This window comes from Sciurus vulgaris, assembly GCF_902686455.1.
Source record: "Sciurus vulgaris genome assembly, chromosome: 5".
In the NCBI taxonomy this organism is placed as follows: Eukaryota; Metazoa; Chordata; class Mammalia; order Rodentia; family Sciuridae; genus Sciurus; species Sciurus vulgaris.
This window is the reverse complement of record NC_136465.1, coordinates 24,464,663-24,488,840: the sequence shown is the minus strand read 5'-3', so window position 1 is coordinate 24,488,840 and position 24,178 is coordinate 24,464,663. Positions and strand designations below refer to the sequence as shown.

Below are 24,178 nucleotides of genomic sequence, written 5' to 3'. Positions count from 1 at the left end.
TCCCATCAAGCTTTCAGAGGATTACAACTCCACCTGATAATTTGCCTTCCACTTTTTTAGATGTCCCATACCAGAGCCATCAGCTAAACAATGCCTGCCCCATGAAAATGATGAGATAAATACTGGAGATTTTCACGTTTTTATGAACTAAATTGTGTCCCACCATCTCCGAAATAAAATTCACATATTGAAGTATATCAAAACTGAAAACAGACAACAGAGAAAATCTCTCTAAGTATTCCAAAACTTATTTGGAAACAAAGCAAAAAAGGATTATAATTCAGGATGCACAGTAAGGCAAGTCACAGATGCACCTGAAGAAGGAAGGGTGAGGGAGGACTCAGGGATGTAGCTCAGTAGTAGAGCACTTGCCTAGCATCCTCCTGTTCCTCCCTTTCTTTCCTCTTCTTCTTCTTGCCCAGCATATAGGAAGCCCTGGGATTCAATTTGCAGCACAGGAGGAGGAGGAGGAGGAGGAGGAGGAGGAGGAGGAGGAAGAGGAGGAGAAAAGAAAGAAAGAAAGAAAGGGAGGAAAAGGAGGAGGAAGGGTAAGTGAAGTTTTTATTCACAAAAAGAAAGAAAGTCGCATGAACTGCTTGACTACACAGTTCCTTAACCTTGGGGACCTGAGGCAAGGGCTGGTGTCAGTTCATTATTGGAGGTACATTAATGGCTAGGTAGCTGTGTTCTGCCTAAAGCACCTTATCTGAATTATTGTGGACTTAAAGAATTTTAAGATAAAACTTTGTTACTTGTGGGGTATGCAGAACAAAGAAGGATTTTACTGCTCTTCAAGGGCAGTAACTTGTCTCTGTTGTCATTTTAAATTCATTACAATTTCAGCAAAGAGTAAGGATTCAATAAGTGTTTGGAGAAAGGATTTGCCCCTTTAGTTCTATCCTCATGCATTCCTTAAAACCAAGTCTTATCTCAGATGAGCAAGTTTGAGTTTTCCTTCATAACTTCCTGGCTCTAACTTTTCTGGGTCCGGCAAACACAATTTCATCTTGGTATCAGTAACTTTCACAAGCCCTAATCCTCGAAGTGACTGTGTTTGAAAACAGGAACTTTAAAGACTCAATTAAGATGAAACGAGGGCACAAGAATCCAATAAAACTGGAGTCCTTAAGAGAAGAAGGAGAGACTGCAGGAATGCAGATGTCTAGAGAAAAATGCCCTGTGAGCCCACAAAGAAAGCCATCGGCAAGTCAAGGAGGACAGCCTCAAGCAAAACCAAGCCTGCCAACAACTTGATCTTGGACTGACAGCTTTCAGAGCTGAGAAAATAAATTTCCATTGCTTAAGCCACTCAGTCTGTAGTATTGTGTTATGGCAGCCCTACAAGATTAATTCGGCTTGCGAGGTTTGGGGATAACTTGTCACATAATAATAGGTACTACACCTTCCCACTCCATTCCCCGATAAACACACACTTTCCATCTGTATTCACCAAACTATCTCAATAGCTTAGTACCAATGTATGCCAGTGAGGAACTTGAACGAAATTTCTCAGAACCCGCTTAGTGTTCTGAAGCTTGATTTCCTCACAAGTTATAGAAAGGGCTCTGTGAGACGTCTGTGACAAACAAGGCTTCCCATGGGTGACCTCTGAGTTTGTAAGAGAAAGGGGTATAGGATGACAATTAGGCAGAGTGTGACCCTGATTGACTTTACACTGTGACCATGTGACCGTGACCAAGACCATAAGAGGAAGATGAAATAAAAAGAAACTTTTGTTTCTAATCCAACTGAGAATTTCTGTCCACAGAATATAATCACTCCCTTCTCTGCTTTCCTTAGCCGCCTAAACCACCTCTACTGCAGACACTGCATCGGATGACATTGTGACACTCGCTTGCTCTTCAAGAGCAGTAACTTGTCTCAGTTATCGTTTTAAATTCATGACAGTTTCAGCACAGAGTAAGGATTCAATCAATGTCTGGAGAAAAGATCTGCCCCTTTAGTTCTATCCTCAGGCAGTCCGAAAACTAAGTCTTTATAGAGGCAGCAACTGAGCTGAGAGTCTTGCTCATTAACCTAGCTCCCTTAAGAGAACTCCTCCATTGCTTCTGACAAAGCTTTGGCCTTCCTGACAATCAATTTTACCTTCACCTTGCAGCTTTTGATTGACTGATAAGCTCTTCACCACTTAACCCTTGCCAGTTCCTTTTCCACCACCATGTCTATGTTCTGCCTTCTATTTTCTAACCACAGCCCCCTAGGCCCTGGCATCCCATTATCTGCCCTCAAGGACCACTTGTCCCTATCTGGCCTGAATTGTCACCCCAATTATAATCAATCAGTGTCCCCAACCATCTCATCTATCTGACGCCAGGACAGATCAAACAGAAAATAATTCAGCAAGCTGTTTAAAGGTTGAACACCTGCAATCTTATGATCTGATATCTTCTAATCTCTTACTTTTGGTTCTCAGAAGACCTCGAGTGTATGCTGGGTCAACTATACTCTTTCATCTGCTTCTCCAGTGCTGAGAGGTCAGGCTACAACAAAGTGACACTCTGTTTTTTATGGAGCTAACCACCAAAGCCTCCCCCACCAGCACTAGCAGGCAGTATGGAGAGACCTCATGTGTTATCTCTAACCCCAGCTATGGTAACCAAATACATGAAGCTATATCTGAAATTAAACTTTATTTTCCACAGAGGCATGCTTCCATCCTAATTAAGTAACTGTACTTTAATAATTTTGGAACTGTCAACATACCTCCTCTATCAAGTGTGTTCCGCTTGAGATTTGTTCACATTCTTCCCCTCTGTAAGCATTATGAACCAAAGAAAAATTCTCTTTGTATGTCAATAAACCAAGAGATTCATGGAACCATCTCCTTGTTTCCACCATGTGCAACACACTTTCAACCTAATTCTTACATAATGAAAAGTAAGAAAATTCACACGGAGAGGCGATTGACTCTAAAATTGAAGAGACATGCTGAGAGATTCTTCCAGAATTCGTGTTCAACAAGCCACCTTACCCTCTCTTTTCCATCTGAGCATGATCTTGGAGAAGGTGTTATTGAAATTCATCTGGGTCGCCTTGGTAACTTGCTGGAATAGTGCCAATCGGTTTGTTAGTATAAAAAAGTGAGAATTTTTCACAGCAATGGTCTGAACCAGTAAAATGATCAGTTTGGGTGACAGACAAGACGCAGAGGGCTCCCGCACACCCGCACACCGGGACGCAGCGGTGAACGCCCTCCAGCGCTCAATTTAGGGATCGTGCGCTGCAATGAACCAAAGCGACCACCAGATGGTACTCAAAGATTAGGATCGTGGCGAATTTCTGGTTCCCTCCAGCAATCAGCCCCTTAACTTTCAACGCCCATGCCTCCGCCAACCAGAACGCTGGGTTGGGGCGACTTCCAACCGCAAGACAGTCATGCAAGGTTTGAATGGATTCAGACTTGGGTACGGGATCAAGTACCTGGAGGCTGAGGCTCATCCCAGTCCCGCCCTGCGCAACAGCCCAGAGCCTTGGCCAGAGACCCGAGGTACAGAGGCTACCGACCATAGGCCGCGACGCGGGGCGGGAGAGGGCGCGGCTGGCAGAGCCGCCCCGGTACTGGCGGGTGGCCTCTCCCTCTGCAGGTGGACTTTGCCCATCTTGCCACCACCCGAGGCCTATTTGGACCCAGAGACTGAACGCGACCAGCAGCCAGGAAGGAGTTTCGGGTGCGTTCTCGGGTCACTGTGCGCGGGGACAGCTAACAGTGGCGTGGCAGAGTGAGAAGTTAGCAGTACCTGACCTGCTGTTTTGTTTTTCTAGTCCTGAATTACTGAGGAAGGAGCTGGGCGTGTGGCCATCCGAGGCATGAATTACGCACGGTTCATAAATGCAAGGAGTGCAGCCAGAAAACCTTCTCCCATCAGAGTCATGGGTGAGACATGGGGGTAGCGCCTCTTCTACAGGGGTCGAGGCTGAGAAGGGTGCCCTTGCAGCTCACGGTTTGGTTGCAACCTTTTATTCAACTGCAAAGGTTCACTGTGAGCCAGGCTCTGCAAGCCGAAATGAAGTAGGCATTAGTCCTTGTATTCAAAGAAGTCCTGCTAAAGTGGAGGAGGAGCAGCCAGAGAGGAGGTCAGGCTGCCTCCTTTGGGGCAGGTCCTTGGAAGAAAGGATGTCCACGAAGAATCTTCCTGGAAAGATGTGAAGGGGTATGCACAGTGCAGATGTGTGTGGAATGGGGAGGCCTTGCTCAATCGGAGAGAAAGGCTGAGCCACGAAACTCACTGGCAGACAAGGGCAAAGTGAAAGAGGGTCTTCTGACCGTGACGTTTTGCTTATTCCTGATCCCTCTGCCTTCTGTTTGGTCATCTCCATTCTTAAGGACCTCCACCAACAAGGAGGCCCAGGGAACGTTATTCTATATTTACTTTAGACTGACATTCTATCTTAATCCATTTGGACTGCTACATCAAAATATTGCAAATTTTATCTTTCACAAATATGGAGGCCTGGAAGTTCAACACCGAGGTGATGGCAGACACCATGTCTAATGAGGGCCATTCCTTACAGATGGTACCTTGCTGCTGTGTTCTCGTGTGGTGAAAGGTGTTCGTTTACATCCTCCATGGCAGAAGGAGACAGGAGCACTTTTCTCAGGTCTCTTTCATTAAGGACACTGATCCTATTCATGAGGGCTCTGCCTAAAGGCCCTCACCTCCTAATACTACTACATGGGGTATTAGGTTTCAACATATGAATGGAGATGGGTGGACACCAACATTCACACCCCAGCACATTCTATCACTAGAAATGGTTACTCTTTAGAGGTGACTATAATGCATATTAGGTTATCTCTGTTTATAAGAATCTTTCTTCTTTTCCATGTTTATCCTAGCTGATATAACAAACAGAGCACCAAAATCACTCATCTCCCTGGCTGCTGGATATCCAAACCCAAACATGTTCCCCTTTAAGAGTGCTGTGATCACTGTAGAAAATGGAACTTCCATCAGGCTTGGAGAAGAGTTGATGAAGGAAGCACTTCAGTATTCTTCATCTTCTGGGTAGGTTATCGTAGACAGCATCATTCTGTGGTTTCACATTTTCACAGCGTCTTCATAAAGAGACATTGCTTTTTAATGAGGTGTTCCATGGTTAGGAAGGTTCAGGGAAGAATTTTCAAATGATAATTAAAAGCAAAAGGGATATTAAATGCTTATGCTTAACATTCCTCAGTGACTGCTTTTCAACCTTAAATAGCTGGGAAAGTCAGAGAAGCTGAAATTCGAGTTGAACTGAGTAAGAAAACTGAAAAGATGACTGGGTGAAAAAGTATATTGGGAGAAAGGAAGAAATGTATAATCCAAGAAGCAGCAATCTTGAAGGAGGGCCCCATGTAAACAGGCAACTGTGCAAATACATTGCTTTTATAGGTTCAAATATCTTCAACTTCTTAAAGTCAAGCTGAAATATATACCTCAAGACTTTTGTTAGCTGGTGTTCTTCCAATGATAAAAGAGAGTTTATGGAATCTTTAAATTGGACTTTATTAGAACTTTCTTTGTTTTGCAATTGAAGAATATATTGAAGTACAATGTGCATGGATTATATGTAATATATACATAGGTTTTTCTTTCCATGATACAAATAATTTACTGAACTTGAACTTCCAGGAAGACTACAGAAAGCTTCCTAAGGAGAACAAGGAATCTATCATGCAGTGTTTGCTCTAGCTAAAAGAAAGACCTTAAACTTTCAAATAGGAAAGTTGTACATTCAATCTCAGCTGTCGATTAAATGATTGATTTTATGTGAATTTCTCACTCATTGGATTTATGTGAATTTTCTAATCTCTGAATCTATTATCTCATCTTTTACATGGGAATATTGACACTAACAAAAAGCATTTCAGGATTTTTAAGTTGAATGTGTAATGCGCTTGGTATAAAGATACCTTTTATTTTCTGTCTGCTATTATTATGATTTTTACTACTACAAATTTACAAATACATTTTTTTGTTTTAGAGTTCCAAAACTTTTGTCCTGGCTAAAACAGTTACAAATAAAATTACATAATCCTCCCACCATCCATTATCCACCCAGTCAAGGACAAATGGATATATGTATCACATCTGGCTGCCAAGAAGGTCTTTCTAAGGTAAGACTGCAAGGAAAAGGTAGCTGTCATGCAAGAATCAAATATGTGCCTAAATATAGCTATCTCTCCCTCAATCACAAGAGGCTCATGTTTTGTGAATGACTAGTAGTCTTTCTTATCTTTGCCTAGAATATAAACAGAGATCTCAAAGACAAAGCCCAGGGATAGGGTGTACATATGGGTTGGTTCCCATAAACAAAAGCCAGATAGTAATACTTTAGGTTAATTTATCAATATTTCCTTCTTGTTTTCTTATTGTGAACTTGAAGACTTTCAAAAATTATCTGCTCTTAATATCATTCGCCTGTCTGATTTTTCTTAAATACACAGCATGTGACAAATAGCCTGGAGCTATGAATCCTTAAAGGGAGATTCCCCACTGAGGGAGTGCTCAACTCCCACTCTTGTGACTTCCTCCTTTGATTTCTACCTGTAGTTAGGAAATTTCCATACAATTTTAAACTTTCTCTAGAGGATATATCCTCATTCTTCTGAGATGAAAACAGTATTCCTTTGGTGCCTATTTATGGAATCCCTGTGCTCACCATTGCTTGCATTTCACCTCCCTCTTAGCAGTTTCTAAATCTTTATACAGACACTCCTAGACTTATGATGGGGCTACCTCCTGATAAAACCATCGTAAGTTGAAAGTATGGTAAGTCAGACCTACATTTACAACACCCAATGTACTGAACCTTGTAACTCTCAGCACAGCTGTTGGCCCTCAAAATGGCCTGGCTGGGAACTGCCACTGCCCAGCATCCTGTGAGAGTATCATATGCCACATCACTGGCTCAGGAAAAGATCCATATTCAAATTCAAAGTGAATTCAAAGTGCAGTTTTGACTCAATGCATGTCGTTTTCACACCATTGTAAAGTGAAAAAATGAATTTTAATGAAATTATTATCATAGAATACTGGATTGAGGTAATAATACTTTTTAAAGATTTTAGAAATTAAAACAAATCAAAACTCCATAAGAAAAAAATAAGTTGAACATCACAGGCTGAAATGGAGAACAAAAATCAAATCCCCTGTCTTCATTGGAAATGGCCCTATTTTGGGTTCTGAGATATAGGTTGTTAAAATGATAGGAAGAAGGGCTGGAGGCCAGGATTGTGAACCATTACTAGGTAGGAAGGGATTATTCTGTGACTTATATACCATTCAGTCATTATCATGACCCCATTTGATCAACCCACTGGAACAACCCACTGCCTGAGACTAAAGATGTCAGTGGTCATCACATGGTGCACAAACTCTAAGTTTTGTCAAACCTAGGCACACTTGACCTCTAAGGAGCCTTTAACACTGTCGACCACTCCGACCTTCTTCGACCCTCTCCGCTGGGTCTCCGCATCACAGCATGCCTCTCCTCACCCCCTGTGCCACACCTTGCAGGAAGTTCACCCTCGGTGCTTAAGCCTTCATGCTCAGCACCTCTCCTCAGCTGTGCACTTTGCCTGGGTACCTGTGTTCACACCCGTGTGATCAACCATATGCCAGTAACTTCCCAACTCCTTCCAAGTCCATTTGTCCATCTGTTCAACTGACTCCTCAAACCAAAACAGCTCCTCATCCTCTCACTCAGATATGGATGCATTTTGGGTTCTGGATCTCAGTGAGGAACACCTCCTCCACCATCCCTCTAGTTTGATAACCAGAATTCTAGGAGTCATTCTTGACAACTCCTTTTCCCCAGCCCGCTCTGGTCCATTACCATGCCCTGTTGGCTTTCATTTCCTAAAGAACTCTTAAGTTCTTCTCTACAGGTCCACCTCACTAGTTCAGACTGCCCCATCCGTCCCCAGGACTACAGCAGTAACCTCCCAAATGATCCTCAAAATTTCCCAAACTTTTTCACGTGTTCTCGCTCTTCTCTTCCTCTTTCACACTACAGCCAGAATGACCGTTCCTTAAGGATTGTCTGATACTGTGAGCCTCCCTCCCTGCTCCTTTCTTAAAATTCTTACCTCCCTGTACCCAATTGCCTGCATAGTGTGGTGTCTGCCCACTTCTCCTATCCTCTCTCTACCCTCTTCTGGATACTCCACTTTGCATCCCAGAATTCTATCAGTTTCTCAAAATGTATGTATTGTCACCCCTGACACCAACTCATCAATTCCTCGAGAAGCCTTATTTGAGTTCCCTAAATGCCCAAGCCCTGCAATTGTGCTTCTGAACCTCATAGCAAGCACTACTGTTTGTAATTACATATAATTTTGCGTAGTGTCTAGCTTTCCAGAGGACTGGTAACTCCATGACAGTTAGAACCTTGTCATTTTGTTCAACATTTTATCTGCACAGGCCTGACTTCTAGTAGGCATTTAACACATTTCAAAGAAGCAATAAAGGAAACGATGGATTTTAGGAGCCAAGTCAGTTACATTCTTTTTCACCCTAGAATGTAAGTTGGCAAACTATGGCTCGAAGGCCAAACCCAGATTGGCATCTAGGTTTGTAAACATAGTTTTATTGGAATTTGGTCACGCATTTGCTGCTTTTTCACTATGCAGGCGGAGATGAGTAGTTGCAACACAGACACAGGGCCAACAAAATGGTGACTGTCTGTCTCTTTACAGAAAATTTGCCAACTCTAGAGTCCTGTGAGCTCAAGCAAAAAAGGGAGTTTTGAGCATGGAAATAATATTATCCAAGCTTACCTATGCTTCTTTTGTTAGATATTTGAAATGCTCATTGATCCTGGAGATAACATCCTCCTAAATGAACCTGTTTATGCAACGACCATTCAAGCTGTGAGTACACATTTCTCTACAAGAGCATTTCTCTTACAGGAAATAGAAGAAAGCTTTGCTCTATTAGAATTATCTGCCCAGTGAAAAATAACAGCATCTCTCAGCTGTAAACAAGAGATCTTGAATGATGTATGTAAAATACGTTAAATGTACCCTCTACTGCATACATTTCTTTATTAAAATGCAAATGTATAGGCACTAAAATTAGAGTGTGCCAATCACATCTTAATATTTTACTTGAAATGTGATTTAATTTACAAAAACTTGCTTTTTCTTTACCATCTTTTATTGCAGTATGCCTAAGTGTAATCATGTGACATGTCAACTTAATATAACTTCAAACTAATAGGGCAAATTAGGACTTCCCACCCCAGTGTGAAATGAATGAGACTATAATATCCAGAATAAAAGGCTGATCCTCTGCCTCACCACTGAGAATTAGGTTTCTTTGGTGCACTCTGCTTTCATATAGATATGTCCACAACCTGGAACGAGCACAGGAAAGTGTGGTCAGAATTAACAGGGAGTTGGGAGCCACAATGAATGGTTATAGGAACCACAGCAATTTTTCTAAAAAATAAAAGGTCCCAGAGAGACAGGAGAATTGTTCTCAAATACGTAAGTTAGCCGTTTACCGAAGAATTAGATTTGTTTGTGTCATCAGTTGGGCAGAACTGAAAGGTAGAAACTATGGGGAAATGATTTCAACTCAGAATAAGAAGTTTCTAGCCATTGGCCTTACCTTACTGCCTAAGGAGGTCAGACATCTCCTGCCCACTGCAGCTGCTCAAAGTTACCTGCTTCTGACCACTTCTGCTTCTGACTTCCAAAACAATTCCTTCAGAAGAGACTGTGAGAGACTATATGCTGAATGACCCCTGTACCTCAGTGGCTTACAGCTACGAAAGTTTCTGTACAAGACTGCTGCAGCTCTCTTCTCTGGCATCTTTGTGCCAAATCTCAAGTTGACAGAAGCAGCCTGTAACTCAAACATCGCCAATCTTAAAGAAGAGGGAAAACAGACATAGAAAAATCACAAATTGGGTTGATAAAACTTCTGCTTGCAGGAAACACCCATCACTTCTGCTCACAATTTATTTTCCTGAGCAAGGCACATGGCCAAGTCAAACAAAAATGGGGCAAAGAAGTATAATGCTTCTTCCCCTGCAAAGAGATAGGAGGTATAGTAGAACCATAACGGAATCTGCCCCCCCGGGGAACAAAAGAATTACAGTATGTAACCTCAGCCCTCCAGAGCTTGGTGCTGAGTACAGGTTCATATCTTCAAGGGTATAAATAAAATGTTCTTGGTCCATATTTCTTAAAAATAGTGGCACTTTGATCGTGTGTTCTTGTCTGACTCTTGGACTTTCTTTTGTGCTGTGTACAGCTGCTACCACTTGGCTGCAACATTATTAATGTTCCCAGCGATAGACATGGGATTATTCCAGACTCCCTCACAGAAATACTTTGCAAATGGAAACAAGGCGATTCAAAGGACCCCAAGAAAAAAAGCCCCAAATTTCTATATACTGTCCCAAATGGCAACAACCCAACCGGAAACTCATTGACTGGTGACCGCAAAAAGGAAATCTATGAGGTATTTTTGAAAATGGTATTAGGTGGTTATGCTCTTGTTTCTGTTTGACTTTTTGGAAAAGTGATGTGCAAGATCCCTTTCTTGTTACCCTCTTGTGTTCAAGGAAGATAATTTTTAATAAAAGTTGTTCATCTATGCTAGGAATTCTAACAAATTTAGACACAAGAGATTATTATGTCCTTTATTGATGAAATTTTTTCTTTTCCCTTAATTGATGTTTAACATGAAAGAAATAACATTCTTGGTCTGATGTTAAACTTTATGAGATTTTTTTTTTAATTTAACCCCACATTTGATTTTCATTATTTTATATTTGGATTTTTTAACCTGTCTCTTCTGCTTCCTATTCTTTATCATTTGGGGTAACAGGGAATTCTTTAAAAATAAGAGACATGCTCCTTTTTTGGTAAAATCTCTTTTAGGTATCTATGATGCCTGGATTTTTACACTAAACATTTTTTTTTAAAGTATCCAACATTTATTAAACTATACAGAAATATTTGAAAAATGCTTGTAAAGTCTCTTTTCTGCATCTGTGTTCCCTAAGTTTTCCCTATAAATAACTTTTTAAGAGCTGGAGTTGTGACTCAGTGGTAGAGCGCTTGCCTGGCATGTGTGAGGAGGCCCTGGGTTCAATACTCAGCACCACATATAAATAAAGAAAATAAAAATTCATTGAGAACAAAAAAATTAAAGCAAACAAAAAAATTGTAAAAATATAAAAATTAATAAATAAGTAACTTTTTAAAATAAGTACACAAAATTGTGTTAAACTATAGAGAATTTAATCATGTTCAGTGGAATCATAAGAAAGATACCAACCAGTTCCCTTTTACTTAGAAAATAGTGTTTCAAAACATTTTCTTGTTATTGTTTACACTTTCCTGTGCTCTCTCCTAGGTTCTCTGCTCTTTTCCCTAAGTCCCCAAGACAGCCTTATCTGATTCCATGGTTATGAATTCCATTCTGCACACGACTCCCACCTTGTTCAGTTCCACCTCTTTCCTGAACTCCAGACTTCTGTCCTCAGTTTTCTACTTGGTATCTCCATATAGATGGCTAATAGAATTTCACACTCAACCTGGCCAAAATGGGACTCTTGGTTTTCCCCAGTTCTACCCCAAACCTCTAATGCACAACCGCTCCAGGTGTTCCCTCCCCATAAATATTGTGTCCATGAACAGTTAGGTAGCCTGCATTCCTCTCTTTCCCTCTCCCTTCTTCCAACCCCCACATCCAGTCCATCCTGTGAACTCGACCACCATGTTATCAAAATCCATCCATTTTTCTACACTACCATTTCTAGCTCCATCTCCTAAGCCATGCCTGCTCTCACTAGACTAGGATAAGAATCCTGCTGTTTTGCACTCTTGATCTCTGACCAACCAACCATTCTTTGCAGGGCAGCCAGTTATGCCCCCTGGGGCCTGGTAAATGTGAAGCCAGTCTCAGTTTATAGTTCCTGGTGGCTTTCCCTTGAACCCTGAAGTCCAAATTCCTTCCTTCACCTTGCAAAGCCATGTGACATGGTCAGTTCTCTTCTCAGGCCTTTTCTCTTACCATCTTTGCCAAAGCCTACTTGCTGCAGGCACTCTGGCCTTCTTTCTATCCTTTAAACATGCCAAGTTTTCTGCTTACCTCAGGATCTTTGCTCTCAGGCATCCATCAGTCTAGAATCTTCCTCCCTGATGTTTGCACAACTTATTCCCATCATTCTGAGCTCCAGTATTACCTTGCAGGGAGGGCTTTCCAAATGATTCAAACTGAATAACTGTCTCTCAAATGTGATCGTATTTAATGTTCCTAGAATTTGACCTCGGCCCCCAACTAATGATTCCTCCGTTCAGTGCCCACCAGCTTATGCATTCTCTTTCCCATTGGATTCTTGGTCCCTGAGAAGAGCCGTCAGTGCTTCATTCATCTCTACCTTCCCTGCATGCAACGCCAGCACTCAGCCACTTCTCCAGCGAATGGACAAGTTAGCACAAAAAAGTTATGATTCCAAATAATATAAATGTTAGACAGTTCCTAAGAAGTAAATATTTTTTTACTTTAACCTTTTAGCTTGCAAGAAAATATGACTTCCTCATAGTAGAAGATGATCCTTACTATTTTCTCCAGTTTAACAAGGTAAGTGAAAATGTGAACTCATTTCACTATTAGAAGACACATTGTTGTAAATTATTGCACAGCATTTGAGGTCAGCCTGGCTGCTGGGTCAGACCTATCTGTTTTTACACTGAAATTAATGAATAATTACTAACTTGCTACCAACTTTAATTTTTTAGTCTTCCAATTTCATTGTTTTGTTGTTGTTGTTGTTGTTGTTATTGTTTTGTCTTGTTGTTCTGTTTTGTTTTGTTCTTGAACCCAGGACCTTATACATGCTAGGCAAGTTCTCTACCAACTGAACTATATCCCCAGCCCTAGTACTTTTCATTTTTTATATTACTGCTCTTTCTAGAAATTGCTTACCTTTCAAATGGTAACTGGCTCCCTGTACCATGCATTTAGGTGAACAGAGTAAGTCAGGCTGCCGGTCTTGAACTTGAAATCTTGTTCTAGATCCTTGAACGTGACACCAGGGATGTGAAGCAGGTTTCGTCTTGGGTCTCAGCCTCCGCGTCATAGTAGGGGCTGACTAGAACGATGTCTAAGAAGGATGCTCAAACGGAAGAATCAGACCTGTGCTCGGTTACTGCTGTCCATTGTGGACACAGAGGAAGGCCTTCAGACAACAGGTCACTTAGTTGCCATCTCTATCATTGATGCCCTGGACCATATCTGCAGAATGAGGGGCTTTTAGATTCATCTTCACTATATACAGATGTGCTTTTTACAATCACTACTTTCTAATGGACAGTGGTAATGATAGACTACCCAGCACCTGATTCCTCAAAATCTGATACTTTACTTGCTCTCAGGGTTACAGAGAACATATGCTTAGATTCAATGCTCCCTTTATATCTACTGAGAAGAGAAACAAATTATTGATTCATCCCTGTGATTTGCCAGAACGTCATTTTGCCTACCTGCCCTCCCGCCTCAGCATGACCACGAACCCCTTTCTTTGAGCCTAGTTTTGAAGTAAATCTTGAAATCAGTATTCCATACTGATTATATTTCTCAACTTGGATCTCATCTTTTTTCTCTCTTGTCTTTCTAGTTGGTTCTAAGGATCAGCATTCTCTAAACAACCCTGAATGATTCTGGCCCTCTTCATTTTGATCTTTTCCAAACAAATTTTTCTTGAGTCCTTCCTCTGAATCTATTCATCTGGATTTTATCTCTTGGAACAAGGAGGGCCTGTTTGAGGATCCTCTAAATTCATAGCCGTGGCATCTTGAACAAAAACAGAAGCCCTTCTGAGTGTGCTTGGCAAAACAAAAAAAAATAAAGCCATGAAGATAGGCAGATGCTAGTAAAAAGAATGTGCACATGTGTTTCTTACTCCATGGTAAAGGGTTGAGACAAAGATAAGAGATACTAGTGCTATTGTGTTTCAAATCCATCCCGTCTCTGCTCAGTACAAATAACCCTGCAGTTTGAGTTTGTACATTAACAGTAATTTTCTTCCCATTTTAAGCCCTGGGAACCAACCTTTCTTTCCATGGATGTTGATGGGCGTGTCATCAGAGCTGATACCTTCTCAAAGATCCTCTCCTCTGGGTAAGACCTCTGTCTCTAACCTGAGGTCAGCCTCAGTATCTTTTAGTCCACACAATTCTTCTCATTTAAGATGCTTGTATTCCACTTTCCTTATACATACCAGTTTCATTGTTAATATTAATATGGGCCTTTTTTCTCTTTATTCATCTCCAGTAGTCAATGATGCTTGGTCATTAATCTATAGTCACAGAGGGACTAGTCTAGTAGAGTATACGAAATAGCATGTGGAAATACTTGGCTAGATTTGCATTGCTTTTTAAATGTACACTTAAATCTAAATTTGTATTGGAAGAAATAAGAACTTTGTTTTAATTTCTAGATCCATTTGCCCCAGCTCGCCACTCTCTTCCTAAAGAAATCGGCAAGGTGATGTGTACTAATTGTTAACATGGGATTGACGTCAAGCCTTTTCTGTTTTTGTGTAGGTTGAGGGTAGGGTTTATAACTGGCCCCAAACCCTTGATAGACAGAATTGTTTTACACATGCAAGTTTCAACCCTGCACCCCTGCACTTTGTCACAGGTAAGTACCATTTAGGAAATAGGATTTTTAAAACATCAGATCAGAATAAAGTAGATGCTGGCAAATGAGATTAAGCTAAGGTGACAGGGAAGAAAAATCACCCATTCAAATAACTGAATTAGAAGATCAGATACCAGGTATTTACTCTAAAAGACGAATGGGAACTGGTGTTGCTGTGCACAAAAATCCAAATGCCTTGAGAATCAAACATCATATTCGCCTTGCATCCTCAGGAGAACTCTAAAAAAAACCTGTGAAACAACAAAAGGAAACTGAACTTCCAAAGTAATGTTGACTGTAGCTTTATTGTCTTGGAACCTGAAAGGGCAGCAAGAAATTCAGACCTGTTTAGTAACTCATGTGGCCTTCATTGCACATGGGCCGTCTTCTCCACTCGTTGGAATGCATTTTAATGAAAATAAGGTCAAATTAACTTGGGAGAATGAATAAATTTCCCCACAAGCTCTAAGAAATTACTCGATTTGAAAATTATTGCAATCTTTAAAATCAGATTTCAAGGATAGAATTACTGTGTAAGAACTCACAATGAATCTGAAAGTTTGTATCTCATGGGACGTTTGTTGTTTGATATTGGACATTCCATAAAGTGTGGATGTCCCCATATTTTACCAAGTTGGGGACTTTTCACATTTTTTAAATATCTGCTCTCAATGAAAAGTCAATATTTATAACATTTAAGACTTCCATTTTAAATAGAAAATCTCTAAATATGATAGACCTTATGTATCCACCATATGTGTGTGTGCGTATATATAAGTTGGGGATGCAGTTCAGTGACTGAATACTTGCTTAGCAGGGGCAAGGCCCTGAGTTTGGCAACAGAAAAGGAAGCAGGGAGGCAGGGCAGACTGGTAACCAGTGGCTTGAATCTGGAGTTGGATAGTCTGTCTCTGAATCCGAGTTGACTACTTTGTCAAAAGAATTAACCCTCATGCCTCACTTTTCTCTTCAGTAAAAGAGAAATAATCTGCCTCAGACTGTCATGAAGATTGAATGAGCCAAAATCTATCCATACGTTACAATAGTGTCCGGCAATATGACAAGACTATATTTGTTACTTTGACTAATGTTGTAGTCATGTTATTGATTATCGTTGATTATCAGTCACTGACTGGTGTAAGTTAGCCAGCATGCACATGTAATCAGGAGTGATTGATTTACTTCTACATCTGACAAAACCAAACACTCGCAGGGAGTGAGCCATGACATCTGTCACCCTTCTCTTTTAGTTCATGATGTTACAACTGCTTCAACAGTGGGGAGAAGAGGGCTTCCTGGCTCACGTGCACAGGTATTGGATCGTTTGTTAAGATGTTTACAAGCAAAATAGGAGCCCAGTGGACAAGATAGGGAGCAGCCAGTACTGATTGATTATTCTTCCTCCTTAAGTATCCTGAGATAGACAATAAGACAGTATCCTAGAAGTCACAGCCTGTTCATCTTAGTAGTTCTCTAGAAAAACTCAGGAGCATCCCAGGTACAACCTGAAAGCCGGATCCACCCGTGTCCAGGACAATCTGAAATTCATACCAAGTTAGGTCCCCAATTTAGAGGGACACATGACACAGGAACTGACTTAATTACAGAGGAGTGCGGATGAATCCCTGGTATGTTCTTTGATCCTGAGCATTTTCCTATCCTACAAATGACCATCATTATTTGAGACACCTAAACACAAGGAAGGATCCTGCTATTTCTAAGTTCCTGGTTTTACATAGAAACAAACATTTTGGCTTTATTAATTTTCATTTTTCTAATTAGTCTACAATAAAGGGAAAAAATATCACTAGATAGATCACCCAAATTCATTCCAGTCTCTTTATCAAGAATGTAGTCAAGAGAGAAAACAAATTCTTTTTTTTTTTAATTGTAAACAAATGGGGTACAACTTGTTTCTCTCTTTGTACATGAAGTAGAGGCATACCATTTGTGTAATCATACATTTACATAGGGTAATGGTGTTTGATTCATTCTGTTATTTTTTTTCTTTCCCCCACCCCTCCCACCCCTCTTTTTCCTCTATAATAGTCCCACCTTCCTCCATTCTTGCCTCCTTCCCACGCCCCATTATGTATCATCATCCGCTTATCAGCAAGATCATTTGTCCTTTGGTTTTTTGAGATTGGCTTGTCTCACTTACCATGATATTCTCCAATTTCATCCATTTGCCTGCAAATGCCATAATTTTATCATTCTTCATGGTGGAGTAATATTCCATTGTACATATATGCCACAGTTTCTTTATCCATTCATCAACTGAAGGGCATCTAGGTTGGTTCCACAATCTGGCAATTGTGAATTGAGCAGATGTGAACACTGATGTGGCTGCATCACTGTAGTATGCTGATTTTAAGTCCTTTGGGTATAGGCCAAGGAGTGGGATAGCTGGGTCAAATGGTGGTTCCATTCCAAGTTTTCTAAGGAATCCCCACGCTGCTTTCAATTAGAAAACAAACTCTTACAGCTTGAACTCCAGAGCCTTTTTGAGTTTCTGCAGCCAATGGACTGAACCCATCCTTGCTATTGATTTCTTCTTCCAGGGTCACTGATTTCTACAGGGACCAGAGGGATGCAATGTTGGCCGCTGCAGACAAGTGGTTAACTGGTGAGTGGAACATGTGTCTGTCCTCAGGATAAACAACAGCACCTATATGATAACATGGATGATAAACACCGTGTATGAACAACCTGGTGGTAAAGAGGCAACAGTCTGGCAGTATTCTTGCCAAGGAAATGTTGCCCACAAATAATCTTCACAAGTAGTACCCTCTTCCCACCACCCTGACATAGTTCTTCCCATCCCTACTTGACTGATATAAGAATTTGGGTTCAAAAAAATCAATTAATCTAAAAGTCGACCAGCAATAATTAATGCTAAATAACATCCATCTTCAAAATATTATAGTTCTTTCAAAATTCTGTCCCAAATAACCAACATACTCTTAGAAATAACTAAACTTTATTGACAAATAATACAGTCTAAGGCAGATCTCTCATGGACACGTGTTTTGCCTTTTAATCATTAACCTCATTTATCTAATATTATCTATTGCTAATTTGACTGTAAGAAGCTTAAGATTTATTTTTCCTTATGGAAGAAAGTTGGATGAATTACACAGCTTTCATTGTATCATTAAAAATGTCTTGTTGGGGCTGGGGAGATAGCTCAGTTGGTAGAGTGCTTGCCTCGAAAGCACAAGGCCCTGGGTTCAATACCCAGCACTGAAAAAAAAAAAAAAAAAAATGCCTTCTCAAAAGCAGTCTTGGTAAGAACAATAATAAACCAAAATATAAATTCCTTATTTCTGTCATATCTCATTCCCTATAAAGTCCTATTTAAAATGGAATTATTATCTATTTGATAAGAGGACCATTTTATCATTTTGCATAGTAATACTGGAAAAAGTTTTAACCAACAGCAAGTTTTTTTTTTTTAAAGATAGTAATTAAAAATCAAAACAATTATCCTCTCTTCTTGGTTTCCCTATCCTAATAATACTCAGTGAAACAGAAAACCTACAAATGCTGCTAGAATTCTTGAATTTTTAAGCCCTTCCATTCATAATTAATTATGTTCTGATAAAAATGAATTCATTGGGCTTCTAAATTAAACGATGGGATTTATTGAAACACCGAGAGACTCCAGAAAAAGCTATAGAATCCTCTTTTAAAATGAAACAGTCACGTTTGCCTCAGGTGTGGCCCTAATTATGTGAAGGAGAGAGAGGTATCAAATTCTCCGCTCTCCAAGAAGCCTGGCTGCAGCTTTAAATGTGTACTCAGGAGCTACCCCACCTCTTCACCCTACACTGACTCTGAAATAGACCTAGAATATTAATATTTCAAAAATGTTATTGCCGGTAATGGTGGCCCCTGCCTATAATCCCAGCAGCTCAGGAGGCTGAGGCAGGAGGATTGCAAGTTCAAGGCTAGACTCAGCAACTTAGTGAGGTCCTGAGCAACTTAGTGAGAGTGTGTCTCAAAATTAAAATAAAAAGGACTGGCAAGAAAGCTCAGTGATAAAATATCCATGGGTTCAACCCAAAGTACAAAAATAAACAAAAAAGAAACCTAATATTATCACTGAAAGAATTTTTTGAGAAGTACTAGTTCATAATCACTGCACTTATGTCATGGAAAAATATATTTAATATAATTAATGCCCTTGGAAGATGTTTATTCTCCTTTTGTTTGTAGGTTTGGCAGAATGGAATGTTCCCATTGCTGGAATGTTCTTATGGGTTAAAATTAAAGGCATTCCCAACGTAGAACAACTGATTAAGGAAGAAGCCCTTAAGAAAGAGGTAAACCTGGGAGGTGGGTGGAGGGGTGGGGGAACTAAAGAAAAGTCGCCCTTTTTCTTTAAAGTAATCTTTTATTTGAATAAAAATGAAAAGAGATGTATTTTGGTTGCCCACCGTTCATAAATGATGATGTTTATGATGTTAGGTGTGTTTCTCATCTTTCAAATGGTAATAAATGTGAGGGTCACATGATTCCTCAGCTGGTCTAAGTGAATCGAAACACTGCCATTCATCTCAGTGGACCATTACTTTAGTGGCTAATAGCAATCTCTGGAGCCATGCTCTTTGGGTTTCAATCTAGCTCCACCCCTTGCTGGACATGTGGTTTGGGGTAAGTCACCCTCCCTGGGCTTTCTCTGCAAAACAGAGAGAGTAAGAATCCATCCCTAGAGCGTGGTTGCTGTGATTATATGAATTCTCTGTGTGAAGCACTTCAACTGACACCTGGCATGCAGTATGTAATAGCCACTAGTCTCTCCAATGGAGGGACTTTTTCTTTCCTGATTATGAAAGTAAAGTGTGCTCACAGTAGGAAATATGCAAGATGCATAAACCATAATGAAAATTTTTAAAATAGCCCATCATTTCACCACTCAGCTTTTGTGACCACTTACAGTGATTTTCTTGGTGACCTTGGGCTGTGCAGTTATTTTGCATAACTAAAATTGCATGAAAAAGTTAGTATCCTGATTTTTTCAATTAAAATTAGCTCGTGCACTTCTTTTTTTCTCCTTCTATTCTTAAATCTGCTGAGATTTCATTTGTGGGTATCGATTAGGCTGTAAATCCTAAGGGAAATTTTTTTCTGTCTAGCTTTTCAAAAATAAATTGTCCCTCTGCATTCATTAATTCCATTATCATGTTTGTCATTGAATCTTTATAAACACTGAGGTCTGTTTCTAGAATGACTTTTATCTTGAATTAGTAAGTATAAAAGAACAAATTGAATTGACTGATGGCAGGTAGCCCAACCTGGTGCATGAGAGACTCTAGAGGTTAGATCTAGAGACAAAGTACCTGGGCAAAGTCATTGTCCTCAATATCCATCTTATTTGAAGGTAGGACTCACACTTTATTCATTATTCTAATCCAAGTAGCATCACATAGTAGGTACTTAATATATATTTAATTCATTTATTTCAAACAAATATAATTTTCCTTCTTTTTTTTTAAATTGGTGCTTCATAAGTAACATAAAGGTGGAATTCACTGTGTTATATTCATTTATGTGCATAGCATAATTGGTCAATTTCATTCCTCAGATCTTCCCTTTTCCAATCACTCCTCCTTCCCCTCAATCCTCTTTCTCTCTTCCATCAATATCCCCTTTAATTTCATGGTGTCCCTGCTTTTTTCCCTTTATTTTGTTCTAATTTCCACATATGAGGAAAAACATCAACCCTTTACTTTCTGTATCTCACTTAATTCACTTACCATGGTATTTTCCAGTTTCATTCATTTATTTGCAAATGTCATGATTTTTTCTTCTTTGTGGCTGAATAATACTCCACCATGTGTGCATACCACATTTTCTTTATCCATTTGTCTGTTGACAGGCACGTGGGCTGATTCCATACCTTGGCTATTGTGAATTCTGCTGCTGTAAACATTAATGTGCCTGTATCACTTTAGCATGCTGATTTTAGTTCTCAAGTACATTTTAATATAATAAATGAACTTTATATTTTCTTTATCTATCAATGCCATTATCGTCAAGCACTTTTGGTTAGTGTCTATGTGTTTGTAATCTCTGAGCCAAGTGCTAAGGATATGGACTTGATATTTAACTTTACTTGTTTGTTTTTTCATTTATTCCATATATTCTGCTGCTTATTCCTCAACCTTTTCTAAATAATCTCCAATTTATCACCACTGCCTTAGCCCAAAGTTTGATCATCTTAAAAAAGAAATTATTACCACTCCTTCCTTCTCATACAGGTCCTTGCTTCTAGTCCATCCCAGAACTTTTCCACTTTATTGGAAGAAACGATAGCTTTCATATTTTGCTAATCAGTACCAAGAAACCCATATTCTGCCTCGAAATCTTTTCCCAAGGGGAACACAAATCATTTCACTCCCAGCTGACCTTGTTTTACTGGACAGAACCCAATTTTAGACCATGTAAGAACAAACTGTACTTTGTTTTTGAAGGCCATAATTTCACTAATTAACATTAATTGCTATAAATTAGGAACTCCAAAATTACAAAGATTTAACACAATAGAGGTCTGTTTCTTTTTTTTCTCTCTCTCTTTTTTTTTCTTTTTCTTTCATTACTTCAGTTTGAACCTAGGGTGCTTTACCACTGAGCTACATCCCCAGCCCTTTTTATTTTTTTGCTTAGGACCTCAAGAAATTGCTGAGGCTGGCCTCAAACTTGAATTCCTCCTGCCTCAACTTCCCAAGCGTCTGGGATTACAGGCACGTACCACCACTCCCAGCAGAAGTCTATAAAACTCCATAAAATCTACGGCTGCAATATGCAGTAAACTGTAATCCAGCAGTGACTCAGAGACCCTGATTCCTTCCATCTTGTTGCTTCCCAATCTTCACGTGGATTCTAAGATTCCTACAAAATGGAAAAGAGCGTGGGAGATCACACAGGGGAACATTTGGGAGGCCCAGGCCTAGAAGTAGCACTCATGACTTCGGTTTATATCCCTTGGTTAAGATTCACTCATGTGACCACACATAACTAGAAGGAGGCTGGGGAATGGGAGCATAACTTAGTGGCAAAGCAGGTACTTATAATGCATGAGTGAGGTCCTGGGTTCAAGTCCCAGCAGAAAGAAGGAAGGAAGGAAAGAAGAAGGAAGAAAGGGAGGGCTGGAAAACTAAGTATGTTTGTCTGCCCAACATGAAAAGGCAATGGAGTCTCCAGTCAGTGAGCTATCCCTGACAGTATAATTGCACCAAGTGCAATGGTACACACCTGTCATTCCAGCTACTCAGGAGGCTCAGGCAGGAGGATCACAAGTTTGAGGCCAACCTGGACAAATCAGGGAGACCCTCTCCCAAAATAAAAAGTAAAAATGCAAAGCTACAGCCCAGTGGCAGAGCATCTCTGCACTTGTTCTCCCCCTCCATCTTGACACACTTGGTTAACATTTTTATTCCTTCCCTTCATGTATTCAATTCCTTATCTCCTTTCAGTTCTTTACATCATTTTCTTCCATCTCAGGGCGATTACACTTTATCTTTTCTCCCTAAAACACTGTTCCCTGCTTCTTGCCAGGCTAACATCTGCTTATCTTTCAGGCTCCCAGCTCAAAAATCTCTTTCAATATTGGCCAAATTATATCCAAATTGGCCAAATTATCCCATGTGCACGTGCAAATATGTAACAACAAATCCCATCATTATGTACAACTGTAACGCACCAATAAAAATATGTGGAAAGAGAAAGCAACAGCACTTTCAGATTTGGTAACTTGAAATGGTATTCTATTGTTTGAATCCGTATTCATTTTCCAGTTAGGTTAGACATTTATTTGTGTTTATTGCCACTGTTTAGTAGGATGTCCTTTGCACATTAAAACTAGAATTTTAAACATGTTCTTCTTCACCGTTCTTCTCCATTCCTATGTACTCTTTATATGTGGAGAAGAAATGGCACTGGCCGTATTTATGGCAAACATTTTTCCAGTTTCTGTGCGTCTAATGTTGTTTCTTGTATGACATATGCAATTTTTGTGATAGATATTTTATTTATTTTGGGATTTCTTTGACTGCTTTTAAACTTCAAATGCCTGTCCCCATTTGAGAACAGCTTTACTTGTATTTTCTTTTGCTTTTTCTTCATGGTGCATCACTGATTTTCCACAACGTCTCCTAGGTCTTAATGGTCCCTGGAAACTCTTTCTACATCAACAGCTCAGCACCCAGCCCCTACTTCAGAGCATGCTATTCTTGGGTCTCTCCAGAGAAGATGGATGTGGTAAGGACCAGGTCCTATTTGAGTTACCCTCGCTCTCAGTTCTGGTTTTTGGTGCATGTGCTCACTTTATAATTTAGAACATTGTTTAATGTCTTCTTGGATTTCCATAAAGCAGATATTCATGGGCCAGCCGTGAGCTCCCATTAAACATTCCCTTTTACTCTGTTGCTAGCCTTCTGCAGAAAAAGAGATTGAGCTGCAGTTAAAGTTTGCCATCTTCTGATGAACCTTGCAGAACCCTAATGAGCAATTCCAGAAAGTTCCCAACATGTCATAGGGAAAAACCTGTTCCCCTCCTTCATGAGATTAACATGAATGAGAAGTAAGAATTATGACAAACTTTTCCAAAATAGTTTCCTGATTTCATCCATTCTTGTCTCTTTTCTATTTTAGGCCTTCCAGAGATTAGCCCAACTTATAAAAGAAAATTTATGAAGAAATCAAACTAATCATAGTACTCTAGATTTTCCAGATAAATTATTTCTATCTTTATTTGAATAAATGAATATTAATGTTGGACTTCTAGAGTGGACTCCATCAAATTTGTCACGTCTGTATATATCTAGTATCTTCACTAGACAAGTTCTGAAGTGGCTTTAAGTACATCAGTTGGCCAAAATATATTTATAATTTACTTACACCTTTCAATTAATTTTCAACCTGCAAAAATATTTTTATCTTCAATTTTATTGTGAAGAAGTTGCTTTATAATATTCTGTAAATCTTTGAAACCAAACTCATCATTTTGAAATTTTAAAGAAATAAGTTCAAAATGGTATATGATGTGTACTTTTTTTTCTATTTTTAGGAAAATTTAATGAGAGTTCATTACAAAAATTGTTACAATTTGACCATTATAATTATAAATAATTCTTTAGTAAGAATACCATAGAATTATCATATGCTCCAGATATCTCTTTAAAATAAAATTCTGAAACTAAACATACCTGAAGGCATCAGTCCTATTAATTCTAAGTAAGGAGGGGAACTTATGGGCATAGGAAAATTTACTACATTGTATTTTCATGATACTAGATAATTCACAAAAGCACATTCTTATCGGTTATGTAACTGAAATCTACTACAACCTCAAGATTTCAGTTGAAATCTACTACAATCTCAAAGGGTCATAGTAGTAGATTTCAGTTACATCTGAAATCATTATTTTAAAAAATTGTTATTTTCCCATCTGATTATTAAAGTAATATGTTCTCATCCTAAACTTTCAAACATTCAAGAAAGTGTAA

General features: G+C 39.5%; 1 protein-coding gene and 1 long non-coding RNA gene across 5 annotated transcripts in view; one reads left to right on the top strand and one right to left on the bottom strand.

Moving 5' to 3' along the window:
- Nucleotides 1-3,243, bottom strand: part of LOC306662827 — an 84,294-nt gene extending 81,051 nt beyond the window's left edge. For both annotated transcript variants that reach the window (XR_013764273.1, XR_013764274.1), the window contains exon 1: nucleotides 2,993-3,243. This is a non-coding gene — a long non-coding RNA (uncharacterized lncRNA). The remainder of the gene's footprint in view (nucleotides 1-2,992) is intronic.
- A 142-nt stretch (nucleotides 3,244-3,385) lies between these two features.
- Nucleotides 3,386-23,450, top strand: AADAT (aminoadipate aminotransferase). Of its 3 annotated transcripts, none has more exons than XM_079142961.1 (14): nucleotides 3,386-3,508; nucleotides 3,784-3,895; nucleotides 4,859-5,027; nucleotides 5,989-6,121; nucleotides 8,804-8,878; nucleotides 10,269-10,478; nucleotides 12,543-12,608; nucleotides 14,065-14,147; nucleotides 14,573-14,669; nucleotides 15,920-15,981; nucleotides 17,231-17,295; nucleotides 18,888-18,994; nucleotides 22,830-22,931; nucleotides 23,325-23,450. In XM_079142961.1, the coding sequence occupies exons 2-14, from the start codon at nucleotides 3,829-3,831 to the stop codon at nucleotides 23,364-23,366; spliced, it is 1,278 nt and encodes a 425-aa protein (XP_078999087.1). In that variant the 5' UTR covers nucleotides 3,386-3,508; nucleotides 3,784-3,828; the 3' UTR covers nucleotides 23,367-23,450. The 3 variants fall into 3 exon arrangements, with proteins under 3 accessions (XP_078999087.1, XP_078999086.1, XP_078999088.1); XM_079142960.1 differs by lacking the exon at nucleotides 3,386-3,508 and adding an exon at nucleotides 3,568-3,689; XM_079142962.1 differs by lacking the exons at nucleotides 3,386-3,508; nucleotides 3,784-3,895 and adding an exon at nucleotides 3,943-4,172.
- Nucleotides 23,451-24,178: the final 728 nt, after the last annotated feature.